Genomic DNA, 13,284 nt, shown 5'->3' with positions numbered 1-13,284 from the left:
ATGTCAACTCTTGGCCTCTCTCTTCTACTTCCAAAGTCCAAAGCCACCAGCAGAATTTACTTTATTAAAAATGGACAAAACAGGTCTGTACATATTTACAGGCTAGGGGCAAGGAGGCACAGATCCAGCAGCAGGGGCACTGGCTGCTCACTTCTTGGAGAGTTTGACTTGCTTGTGCTTTGGGGGGGCCCATTTGAGGCAGACAGAGTCCACTGTGGGGAGAAGAGGCATGAGAAGCAGGGCCTCTGGGCCAGGCCTGCTCACACCCGGCTGCTCCCGCTCTGGGCCCAAGCCAGGTTTCACCTCCTCCAGGAGAGAACAAAAGGGCAGCCTGAGTTTTGGGGAGGGGGCAGGGAAACCCAGGAATGAGTAGCCTGCCCCAGGCTTCTGTCCTGGAAGCTGGTTTGACTGGTTTGGGATCTTGTGACAACAGAAAGGAGGAATTGGTTTCTAGCAGTCCTTATACCTACCCCCACCACACACACACACACACACACACACACACACACACACACACACATGCAAGCCCCCCCCCACACACCTGTGATGGGTGGTTTCTTATACTGGGCACTTTTGAGGTGTTCCTCTACCAGCTTGGGTGTGACACAGATCACGTGCTGGCCCTTCCAGTACTTGACCATGTTGAGGGACTGTAGAGTACTGATGATGTCATTCTGGGTGATACTGGTCATCTGACTGCAGAAAAGCATTAGAGAAGATGATGGAGATAAGTCTTATGGGGTCTGCCTAGGATAGCAAAAAGGACAAGGAGACAGGATCTATGGCTAATCTTTTCCCTTGAGGATGCCAGGATGCCTTGCTTACGAGGTCCTCAGTGGACAGCAGCATGCCTTGAACATGGTTAGGGACCAGGGCTCTCACCTAAGGTCCTTGATGGACAGTGTGCCCCGGAAATCTCGCAGAATCTCTAGCAGGACCCATGACCAATAGCTTCGATAGCTCAGTTTGCCCAAATCGGAGAGTGGCTTCTCTGGGGATCCTACTGTGCTTTCTAGCTTGGAGAGCTCATAACCTGATAACAAGAGAAGAAGAATCCTGAGGATCCAGCCCACCCTAGCAACCCCTCTCTGTCCCCACCACCACAGGAGCCACTCACTGAAAGCAATGAGAAACTTCCCATAGCCACGGCGCTGGTAGGGGGGCAGGGTCAGGATGCAGGCCACATTGTTTCCATCTGGAGACTCCTTCTCCTGCAGGGGATGGGTGCTCAGGACCTTTGGAGAAACTCAGCCCCTGCTCCAGTTTGTACTTCCCACCCTCCCCCAACCTGGGTTTAGTCATTCAGCACCTTAGAGAAGTAGCCGACAATGTGGGCCCCTTGCCTGTCCACCTCAGTCAAGATGTAAAAGACGAAAGGCTCCACATCGAAGTACAATGTCTTATGGTCCAGGAAAAGCTTGGCCAGTAGACACAGGTTCTGACAATAAATCTGAGGGGTCGGGGAGGGGAAACAGGTTCAGAGAGCAAGTACCATTCCCCCAACCAGCAAGGGCATGAGCAGCCACTTTGTTGTTCTGTACATGCCAGGTTCCAAAGGGCAAGCCAATAGCCAGGTGCAGTGGTGCATGCCTGTAATCTCATATTTGGTAGGCTGAGGCTGACTTGAACTTGCAATCCTCCTGTCTCAGCCTCCTCCCCAACAAGTGTGCACCTGGCCAGAAGAGTAGTATTTAGAACTGGAAGGAGAGCTAGGCATAGTGTAACCCCTAGCAGCTCAGAAGGCTGAGGCAAGAGGATACCAAGTTCAAAACCAGCCTCAGAAACTTAGCGAGACCCTATCTCAAGATAATAAATAAAAAGGGCTAGAGGGGCGAGGGTTGTGGCTCAGCAATAGAGTACTCGCCTAGCACGTGCGAGCTTCTGGGTTCGAGCCTCAGCACCACATAAAAATAAATAAATAAATAAATAAAGGTGTTGTGTCCAACTATGACTAAAAAAATTAAAAATAAATAAATAAGGGCTAGTGATGTGGCTTAGTGGTTAAGTGCCCCTGGGTTCAATCTATGATACCAAAAAAAAAAAAAAAAAAAAAAAACTGGAAAGAGCCCAGGCATGGTGGTGCAGTCCTGTAATCCAAGGAACTCCAGAGGCTGAGGCAGAAGGATCCCAAGTTCGAGGCCAGCTTCAGCAATTTATCGAGGCCCTAAACATATGAGACTTGTCTCAAATAAAAACAGCCTGGAGATGTAGCTCAGTGGTAAAGGGCCCTGGGTTAAATCCCCAGTACAAAAAAAAAAAAAACAAAAACAAACAAATAAAAAAACAACTGGAAGGAGTCTTAGAGTCAATTTCTGATAAATAAGGAAACTGAGAAGTCAGTCATTAGCACTCAACAAGTTAATGGCAGAGCTGGATTAATCATTAACTCACCACTTTTGAGTGCTAAATATAGGCCAGGTGTTTTACATGTATAATCTGGCTCAATCTTTATAGACATTAACTTGTTTCAGAATAGGAAACTGAGGCTAGCCTATGGTTCCATGGCTGGTGAGTGCCAGGACAGGAATTTGCCTGGTATGCGAGTTCTGTCTTGTTCATAGCTGGGCCCCCAGCACCTATCTAAATATGATGCTGGTAACTATCTGCAAAGTGGAGGGCCCCTGCACTTGACCATAAAGCCGAGCTCAGCCTGTCCACACTCACTCTCCTCACCTGACTAGACTCCTTGGCACAGACCCAAAGACCCACGCAGGCCAGCATCAGGAGGGACAATGGGACCTTGAGGTTGGCTTCATGCCATGGCCTAAGTGGACTCTCTGGTTTATGACACCTCTTCAAATCCGCTCTTTCATTTGACCTAATGATTGTGTGAGCCAGCCTTGCTAGTCCCACTTGTCTTAGGAGAAAAGGGAAGCTCTGGGAAGGGAAGCATTTGCGTGAGGCCTCAAAGTTGGCAGAGGGTAGAGCTGGAAAGTATACCACACCTCCAGTGGGAGCCCTTTCTGTCATTGTACCCATGAATGCTCAGCAAGGCAGGCCAGGGCCAGGCTCAGTGTAGGTATTCCCCAACTACTCAACAATAACAAAGGCCCATGTTTACTAAGCATCTACTAACTGCATGCCAGGCACTGCGCTACATACTTGACATTTGTGGTCTCATTCATTCCACTAACAAGCTGATTAGGCAAATAATTATGACTCTTGTCTTATGGATGAGGAAACGGGAACAAAACAAAGTTAAGTAACTTGTCTAAGGTCAACCAGGAAGTGACAGGGCAATTTGAAGCATGCCTTCTTCATCTCATATATAGTGTTCTTCCAAGGGAAACCGGGACATTTGAAGAAACTTTTCCAGGTTGACCACTGAGCAATATCCCCAGCTCTTTATGTGTTTTATTTTGAAGTACAGATTTCTAAGATGCTCAGGCTGGCCTTGAACTTGTGATCCTTCTACCTCAACCTCCCCTGAGCAGCTGGGAACAGATTATAGGTGTGTGTCACTATGCCCTGCCAAAGACCAGGTTTTTTTTTTTTTAATAATAATTTTTTAGTTGTAGATGGACACAATACCTTTATTTATTTTTATGTGGTGCTGAGGATTGAACCCAGTGCCTCACAAGTGCAAGGCAATCCCATCCCCTGGGTTCTTTTTTTTTTTTTTTTAGTTGTTATTTATTTGTTGGTTTGTTTATTTATATGAGGTGCTGACAATAGAACTCAGTGCCTCACACATGCTAGGCAAGTGCTCTACCACTGAGCTTCAACCCCATCCCCAAGGCCATGTTCTTAACAATGGAGAGCAGGCCCTAAAGGCCACTCCCTGCCCCACTGAAGTCATTCTGCTAAGAACAAGGAACACAGCCAACATTAGCCACAGAGCTCTCAGGGAGGAAATCTCAAAACAAAGCTGTCCCCTCCCAGGCAAAAACAAACACCTTTCCTTTAGACCAAAAGAGAAAGCTGTCTAAGAGCAGCCTCAGGCAAGACAATCTCCAATCTGGGCTCCAGAACTACCCAAACCTGAACTACCCCCATCAAAGAGATCCTCAGGGACAGAAAGGAGATGGGCCCAAGGCTGGCATCACGGGAACATGTGTTTTACTGCACACCAACCACAGGCCAAGTGCCAGGCCAAGTAAGACTTCACAGTCCTATTCCCAATGAACACACACCTTGAGGCTAGCCCTGGACCTGGCAGTGGCAGTGAGAATCATCTAGGCTGTGTCCCGAGCTTTCCCTACCTCCCCACTGGCTCTGAGCCACCAGCTCACCTTATGATCTTTGCCATCTACTTCATACACAGAAATGTTGTTCTTTCGATAAATCTCCTTCCCTGGAGGCTGCCGCCACTGACATTGGCCCTGGGGACAGAGATGAAGGAACACAGACTTGAGACCCATAAATTCTCTGCTAGGTGCTTCCCACCCCACCACCTGTGTGGCTCTGCACTTTGTTTCCCCATTTGTAAACCCTCTGCTTAATACTCTAGCTGTATCCTCCCCAGCAACCTTAGAGATAGACCCTATTTCACAGATGAAGAAACTGAGGCAAAGGGAGACTAACAGCTTGCTCAAGTTTCACTCAAATATCTGCTTTTAAGCTTCTCTTGGCCTGGTTCTAGAGGTCATTCATCCATTATCAAAGTTTTCCTAAGCCACATATATTTGCCTCAGACTTCATGCTCTGGGAAACACTCCACCACGCTGGTGATGACAGTGTCCCACTTTTAGTATGGCCCCTTCTTCCCACCTGTCCACACCCCAATGTTCAATTGCTCAGACTGTTTCCTCCTTTACACTGAGCAGCCTGGTACTGGGCTGGCCTTGGTAAACATAATAAAGGGCAAAGAATCTGAGAGACTGTTGTTCACATTCAACAGAAAAGCAGAAAACTGGCCAAGGTCACACTATGTCAGCAACATCAAAGCCAGGCCTGGAATCCAGGTCCCTTCAGGCAACCCCTCCTTGTACTTGACTCCTCTGGACCTGTCTTCCCTGATGCTGCAGGCTCAGTTCACTGCCCCCAGCCTTGATGCCCACCTGCCTCTTTGCCCACTGCAGCCCAGCCTCACCAGATGGAAGCGGTAACTCTTCTCGTATTTCATGTACTTGAGGCAATACTCGCAGAGCCAGAGCTTGGGCTGTTTCCCATAGTCCTCAGGGAATGGTGAGAAGTACCAGGCATCAATTTCATAGTTCCCAATGTGGATCTTGTCCACATACTTCACCTTGGTGATCTGCAAAGAAGGTGGGAATAGGGGCACTAGGTGGCTCAGCAAGGACAAGGAAGCAAAGACAGGGAGTGCCCAGTTAGGAGTCCTGACCCTGCTTACCGCCTCATGCTCCTTCTCCAAGGCTGCTGTTGTGGGGTCCATCTCTGCATAAGTCTGGGCAAGGAAAGAAAAGTGGACAACAGTGGATAGAGGTGGTGGTCAGGCTGTCCCTGCCCTGTCCCAGAACCCACAATGCTTCCCTATCGTCTTCAAGACTCATCTCCTAAATGACAATAATAACCATGATACCAGCTTTTTTACTTGGTTCTGTAGCTGGGTGGTCTAAGCTCCTCCTCTCCTAGCTACCCACCTACCCACACATCTCAGATGACACTGATACCTGAGTTTGGAACTTTTGCAGATGAACAGGGATAGGATCAGGAGGCCTGGTTTCAGTCCCTGAGTTGAAAGGACTGAAAGTTGTATAATGAGACAACCCAACTATCCCAAAGTTGTGATTCAGATGAAATAATGGATCTCATCTTCCAAGTAGAAAATAAGAACTGTCACAGATTCCTCAATATACTTGGACATCTTTCCTAAACATCAGACCCAAGTAGCTTCCTGTCCATGGGACTGTTCCCAAAGGTCCTCCCCACAGATGCCTAGAAAGAACCTCAGTATTCCTCTCAGCAAATGTGTTCCTCCTTCTAGATCTCCCTTCCACTGGGAACATCACCCTTGGCCCAACTGTTCAAGACAATAACTGGGCCTGATCTTAGGACTCCTCCCTCCTTTTAAGTCTAGCATCCAATTGGTGACCAATTCCTAATAGGGTGGATGCCAACTCTACCTCCTTGACATCTCTGGAATTCTCCTCCCTGTCTCACTCCAAACAGTCACTGCCACCATTTCAGGTCTGAACAATTAACTAGTTCTCCTTAGATTCCTTGCCTATTTCAGCCCCTCAAACCTACAGATATCAACAGCCCTTTTTCTGGCCTTCATGCTTTTGCACAAGATTACTTCCCTGAGGATGCCCTTCCTCGTCTTCAAGCTGCCAGAAAGCACTTCCTCAATCTGGCAGGGCCTGAGTCAGGTGAGTGCATGACAGAGCAGGGCTTTGTGGGCTATCATGTGTAATTGTTTTTACAGTGTTTTCTTTTTTCCTTCTCCTTCAAGGCCCAACATCCTTCCCATCCCCTCCAGGAAGCTTGACTAGATTTTTCTTTTTTTTTTAATGTGGCTTTGATTTATTTATTTATTTATTTAGACTTGATTTTTCTATATCCTAACACCCCCTCCTTCCCAGGTCAGACGTGGTTAACACAAGCCCCCCAACTTCTCCCTGCCTTGTTTTTCCCTATTTTCTAAGTCCCCAGAAAACAAAAACTAGCCAGGTGTGGTGGTGCACCTCTGTAATCCAGCGACTTTAGGGGTTGCAGCAGGAGGATCTCAAGTTTTGAGACCGGCCTCAGCAATTTAGTGAGATGCTGTCTCAAAATAAAAAAAATGGCTGGGGATGTAGCTTGTGGTAAAGCACTCCAGGGTTCAATCCCAAGTGCCCTGCCACAAACCTCCCCCCACTGCAGCCCAGTCTTACCAGATGAACAGAGATATGATCAATATGTTTTTGATCCCCCCAATAAAAAGAAAGCAGAGACTAAAAGTTATGTCACACAGCATATCCTGTTCCTAGGCCTGACTCTGAAGGACAAACCAAGCACAGCCTGACAAGGGAGACCCTTGAAGGCCTATGGCCTATAACAGAGTAAATCTGCTCCATAGTTGAGAAAGTAGCCATTGTTTTACCTAGAATGCTCCTCTACAAAGCATTTTGCTAATATGGACTCAATCAGCCTTTTGATGGAGCATTCTTTTTCCAATTTCACAGAGTCGTAAACAGGCAGGGAGAGGTGAGGTCACTTACCCTTGGAGACTAACTAGCTGCTATTCATTCTAAGTGTCAAATACTCCATGAACATTATTTCATTTAATCTTCACAGTGAGGCTTTGAAACAAGAATGTTTACTAGCCTCATTATACAAAAGAAGAAACTGAGGCACAAAGAGGCAAGGTCACAAAATTAGTACTCAGCAGAGTTGGGCCCAAGTTTCTGGTTCAATTTCAAGCCTGACCACTGAAACTGAAGGAAGATATTCCTTCTCATGTTTCTTTAAAATGTATTTCCCCGATTTTCACAAAGCATAATCTCTACAATAGCATTAAAGGACTACAAAAACACTATTTTTCTTAAATGCTACAATTTATTTAGAATTAAACATTAATTAGGCTCTGAAGAACCTTGCTAATTGTTAACTTGCTGATTATTTTATTACCCCATCCTTTTTTGTGGGGGTGGAGGGTGGAGGGCGGGGATTACTGGGGATTGAACCCAGGGACACTTAACCACTGAGCCACATCCCCAGCCCTTTTATTTTTGAGATAGGGTCTTGCTAAGGTGCTTAGTGCCTTGCTAGGGTGCTGAGGTTTATTAACCACTATCACTAGAGCTTGGCCCACTATCACCCTGATTGCCAGCTTAGAGATATATCTCTGTCCAATGCAAATTAGTTGGGGAAATAATAGGATCTTAGACCTGTGCTGTCCAATAGAGTAGCCACTAGTCACTACATATACTATTTATATTTAAATTCAGGCTATAATCCCAGGGAGGATCCCAAGTTCAAAGCCAGCCTCAGCAACTTAGTGAGGCTCAAAATTTTAAAAAATTTAAAAAAGGGCTAGGGATGTGGCTCAGTGGTTAAGCAACCCTGGGTTCAATCCCCGGTACCAAAAAATAAAAAGGGCTAGATATATAGCTCAGTGGTAGAGGCCCTTGGTATAATATCCCCAGTACAAATATATAAATTAAAAAGGGCTGGGGAGGTAGGTTTGAGCACATGGCCTACCATGTGCAAGGCCTTGGGTTTGATTTCCCAGTACCTACCACACAAAAAAAACTCCTAGTCATACTAATATATTTTAAGTATTCAACAGCCACATGTAGCTAAGGTAGCTCCTGTACTGAAGAGCACAGCTGTAGAATATTTCTATTATAAAAGGAAATCAATTGGATAGTGCTACCCTAAACTGGAGGAGTTTTCTAGGTTAGGGAACTTCAATTTTTTTTTGGTGGGGGAGCATCAGGGATTTAACTCAGGGGCGCTTAACCACTGAGCTACATACCCAGTCCTTTTTATTTTCTGAGACAGGATCTCACTAAGCTGCTTAGGGCTTCGCTAAATTGCTGAAACTGGCTTTGAACTTATGATCTTCCTGCCTCAGTCTACTCAAATGCATGTACCACCAGGTCTGGCTGCACTTTAAATTTCATCAAATCCATACTAGGAGGTATAGTTGGCACTATAAACCTGTCAACATGTTTTTGTATATGTACATATACATGTGAAACAAAAGCTTCTCGAAACAATACTCATCCTTAATAACATGCAATGAACTCTGATATTTTCTCTTAGCCTACTTCTTTCTTCCATTAAAAAAAATTTAATGCTAGCCACACCTACTGAATTGAGTTTACAATCTACTACTAGATTGACCTCCAGTTTGAAAAACATCACTGCAAAGCACATAAGTGCTCAGAAAGATGAAACTGAAGGTTGAAACTAACGACTGCTTGATCAGACCTTGATGAATCTTGCTCTTGTTTGTAGTCATTTTTTAAGTCAAGAAACTGAGGCTCAGCCAGGCACGGTGGCACACGCCTGTAATACTAGCAACATGGGAGGCTGAGGCAGGAGGATCACAAGTTTGAGGTCAGCCTGGGCAACTTAGGGAGACCGTGGCTCAAAATAAAAAAATAAAAAGGACTAAGAATGTAGCTCAGAGGTAAAGTGCCCCATGTTAAATTCCCAGTACTACTACTACTACCACTATAACAACACATACACACACACACACACACACACACAGAGAAAGAAAGACACACACAAACTGAGCCTCAGACTGGAAGGAAAGTAACCCCCAGGGATAAGTCTAGCTTGGTGGGGAAAAATAAAAAATCCCAGAAAAACCTAAGTTTGAGAGGAAAATGACCTGGGTTTCTAGTATGTATCAAACCATGGTTAAGGACTTGAGCTCTGAAGCGGGACAATCTAGTTAGCAGATTTAATTTCTAACTGGGTTTCTAAACTGTGCCTCTTCTGTACACTGGGTATAATAATAATGCTTACCTCAAAGGGTTAATGTGAAACAACAGTGAGATCATGTACTAAAATATTTAAACCTAATACTCTGGCTCAAAGAACAATGTATGGCATAATTATTCTAATTCCAGCCCCTTTTTTACTAGCTGTGTGACCTTGAGCATGTTACTTAACCTCTCTGAGCCTGCTTCCTCATCTACAGAAAGAAATAATTATTCCTGTGGTGGTAAATTGTCAGGAAGAATTTTATGAGCTTGTACATGTATTTAGAATGGTGTTTGGCAATAGGCAGGTGTCCAATATGATTCATTCTCCTACTTCCCTTTAGACATCAAGTTGTTCTGTCTAATATGACACAGCCACAGGAGGCCTCGAAAGAGGGAGCAGGAAGTCTGACTTCCAGGCCCAACTCTGCCAGTTCCTTGCTGTCAGGTGGGAATCAAGCCCTTTCACTTTCTGAGCCTCAGTTTTCTACCTATAAAGAGTAAATTAGACAGGTGAAGTTCCTGATACACTCACTATAAGAACTTAAGAAATGGAAGTAGCTGTGGTTTTGGCACTGGAACTCAAGAGGCCCAAGGGAGCTGGCAGAAGCAGCTGGGCCACTGGAGTCCTGGGGAACGGGAGGGGCCCGGACCTTCTGTACGTGGTTGATCTCATCATGCTTGCGTTTTTGGTTTCGAGTTATCTTGCGCTCAGGCTGCTCAGCCAGCTCACTCAGGTACTTCTCCGAGTTCTTCTGTACAGCATCCTTCACTGTCTTGGTCAGTGCCAGCCGGTTCTTATCTACCCATTCGTCCAGTCGCCTGTTAACTGTTAGGATAGGCCATGAAGGTATTGTCCTGCCACTTCCTCCTCCCACCCAAGCCGAGAGGCCCCAAAGCACTCACAGCCCACATAGTGTACATAGAATTCCTCTCGGCCCTCCTGGTCATTCACTCGAGACTGGATCACTTCTGCAGAATCTGTAAAGAAAAAAGGCTAGGATCGTCAGGAAATGTTAAAACAAGAGGGATCCAAGACATTGTGGAGCAGTTTTCAGGTTTTTAGCAGTTTCCAGATTCATCTGTCCACATCCAACATTGCATTTATACCCTTCACAATCCTGAGGTGAGCCAGGTTGGAGCTGTTATTCCTATTTTACAGATGAGGAAAAAAAATGAGGCTTACCCAGGGTCATAGATTTGAAAAGTGATAAGAACTGATACTTAACTGAGTTTAGCTCTGACTCCAAATTTCAATGTTCATTTTACTGTATACACTCAGTAATTCATTTGTTTGGGGGACATGAGGGCTGGCACAGCATTAACACAACCTGAGTTTTATAATTCTTGCTCCCCATTTCCTAGCTAAGTGTAACTGAGCAAGTTGTCTTGACTTCCCGAGCTTCAGTTTCTTCACGTGGAAATAGGAATAATAGTGCCCACCTCAGAGTTAATGCATCCAAAATTTTTAGTGCAGTGCCCCACAAATAGCATACATTCAATTAATAAAGTAACCACTGGGTGTTTGGTCCTACACTGTATTTTTGCTGGACACAACACTGAATCACAAGAGATCTTGCCCTCCAGAAGTTCCCAGTTTGATGGGGGAGGAGTCCACAAACAGAGGATTACAACATTATGTTACCTATTCCATGACTGAAGTATGAAAAGAATGTAGAAGGAACATACAGATGGGAACAACTCATTTTGCCTGAAGGCAGTTAAGAATGGCAAGACAAAAGATACAAGCTAAAAGAATGACAGGAGAAAGGGAAGACATTCCAAACAGAGAGCAGGGTGTTAAAAGGCACATGGTTTTTCGTAGCCAATAGCATGTTCTGGTCTAGCAATGGCCTTTTGGGGGGTGGCTAGAAACCAGAGAGGACACAGAAATGAATGCCACTCGAATAATAAGTTGGAGTTTATTTTGAAGATGACAGAAGATTATAGACCACAAAGGAAAAGGTGTTCTGGAAGGTCCTCTTTACTACAGGGGAAGACAGAAGGGAAAGACAGAGGCAAGAGACCAGTGGAAGCAGAGTTCGCAAGAAAAGAAAATGAAGGTTAATATTTAGCAAGTAAGTGGAACAGGAGTTCTGTATATACTAAGATCTTCGATATACCCTTACGGGTGGCTTTGTAGGAGGCACACGCATAATGAGAGAATGACAGCCTCCATTACTGGGCTAGTTTCTCAACCCCGGCAACTCCGAGTTCTTACCTAGAAGTTCAAAGCCCCGCCCCCGCCCCGCCCCCCACAGCTAAAACCCCCAGGCTCTAGGCTTTAAGGAGGGTAAGTTCTCAAATCACGCCCACCACACAGCCCGCCCCTGGGCCCCGCCCTCACGCCAGGTGCTATCTGGACGCCGGCACAGGTACGTTTCTCCGATCTCCACTGTGACTTCTGGTTCGCCGCGCGCGGGCGTCGGCGGAGAGACGCGGCCCGGGGATGGGGCAGTCCCCTCGACCGCTGCATTCTCCCCGGGCCCGGGCTCGCTCTCCCCTACGACCCCCGAAGTCGCTGCTGCAACCGCTGCAGCAGCTCCCTGTGCCGCCATGGTGGTGGCGGAAGTGACCCCAGAGTGTAGCGCCGCGTAGGATTTTTAGCTCCGGGTCAGCCGTGCGTGGGGGCGGAGCCTCGCGCCTGGAGGTGGGGTCTGTGATGTGGCAGAAACTAATTGGTTCCTGCGGCCTGCTCTGCTGCGCTGCTGCTGTCCGTAGGCCCGTGGTGAGGGTGGGCCTGAGTTCCTGATTTTCTGTGAGGTGACAGTTTTTCCTAATGTGATGACTCAGTTATTTTTTAAAAGGCTCTAATGCTGCCAAAATGTGTCAGTTTTCAGGGGTGCTGTCCTCACTAATGGGACGAAGCCAGAACGGTCTCTTCGGTTGCGGAGCTTCGGGATTAAGTCTGGAATTAGCAGTCCCCCACTGCGCGGCTCAGTTGCGCAGGCTTAGTACCGGCCACCTCATATTTGAAGATTGAAGAGACTGCTTCTCTTGTTCAAGGTGGGAAAAAGACACAGTTGAGGTGGAGAAAGAACGGGTTTCCAGGGTTAGTAAGTAGCTTCAAAATAAAGGCAGCGGATACAATGAAGAGCGTCTTGGCTATGAGTTGAGGAATCTTTTGAGTTTGGCACCTCCTTGGGTAATATGACAAGTATGTAGATGCACTGAGAATCGGCAAAACTTAAACCGATGTGTGTATGTGTGTACATAGATATATACACATACATGCTTGTATATATCTCTGTATGGTTAAGCTATATAGAACTGTATAAACCATAACATCTTGTCTGTATATGAAGCCGAACATTAATCTGGCGCCAGACTGCTTATTTAGCTTCACATGACCCTGGTCTTCCACAGTAATTAATTTAAGTATTTTTTCTACTATTATCCTAGTGGTGATCCGCAGAAGGGCTACCCTCTCTAGCCTGATCGTTGTATAATAGGCAGGAACTACATGTGGGCAAATGAATAAATAACAATAGCCTTAGGGAAAAAAAAATGATCTTTTGTCTTGTTTTGTTTAGTATCAGGGGGCATTCGACCACTGAGCCACATCCCCAGCCCTATTTTGTATTTTATTTAGAGACAAGAGTCTTGCTGATTTGCTTGAGGTCCCCACTAAGTTGCTGAGGCTGGCTTTGAACTCACATTCCTCCTGTCTCCGCCTCCCAAGCTGCTGGGATTACAGGCATGTGCCACTGCAACCGGCTACTGATGTTTGTTGAGATTTGCAGAACTAAGAAACACTAGGTGATTTGGCCATAAACCTACACCTGCGAAAAGGTGCCTACCAGTATGTGATCACCCATCTCCTATATGAACTGCCTCTAAATTGGCTTCCTGGCAAGATGTCTCTTTAGGGATAAGAATCTCTATCATCTTCCAGCCAGCTAACTTATTAGAAAAAAAAGTTCTTTACAATGGTATTTTCTCTCAACTAATTGGCTTCTGT

At 45.9% G+C, this 13,284-nt stretch overlaps 1 protein-coding gene across 2 annotated transcripts; it reads right to left on the bottom strand.

Annotated features, from left to right (window-relative positions):
• Nucleotides 1-18: 18 nt before the first annotated feature.
• Nucleotides 19-11,905, bottom strand: KAT8 (lysine acetyltransferase 8). 2 transcript variants are annotated; one of them, XM_081299551.1, is made up of 11 exons: nt 11,671-11,905; nt 10,230-10,304; nt 9,977-10,152; nt 5,294-5,347; nt 5,033-5,197; nt 4,233-4,322; nt 1,310-1,450; nt 1,118-1,211; nt 883-1,033; nt 542-696; nt 19-212 (listed from the first exon to the last, which is right to left on the bottom strand). In XM_081299551.1, the coding sequence occupies exons 1-11, from the start codon at nt 11,879-11,881 to the stop codon at nt 148-150; spliced, it is 1,377 nt and encodes a 458-aa protein (XP_081155677.1). In that variant the 5' UTR covers nt 11,882-11,905; the 3' UTR covers nt 19-147. The 2 variants fall into 2 exon arrangements, with proteins under 2 accessions (XP_081155677.1, XP_081155678.1); XM_081299552.1 differs by having other exon boundaries at nt 883-1,211.
• Nucleotides 11,906-13,284: the final 1,379 nt, after the last annotated feature.

This window comes from Spermophilus citellus (genome assembly GCF_964194105.1).
Source record: "Spermophilus citellus genome assembly, chromosome: 6".
In the NCBI taxonomy this organism is placed as follows: Eukaryota; Metazoa; Chordata; class Mammalia; order Rodentia; family Sciuridae; genus Spermophilus; species Spermophilus citellus.
This window is presented reverse-complemented; position numbering and strand designations above follow the sequence as displayed.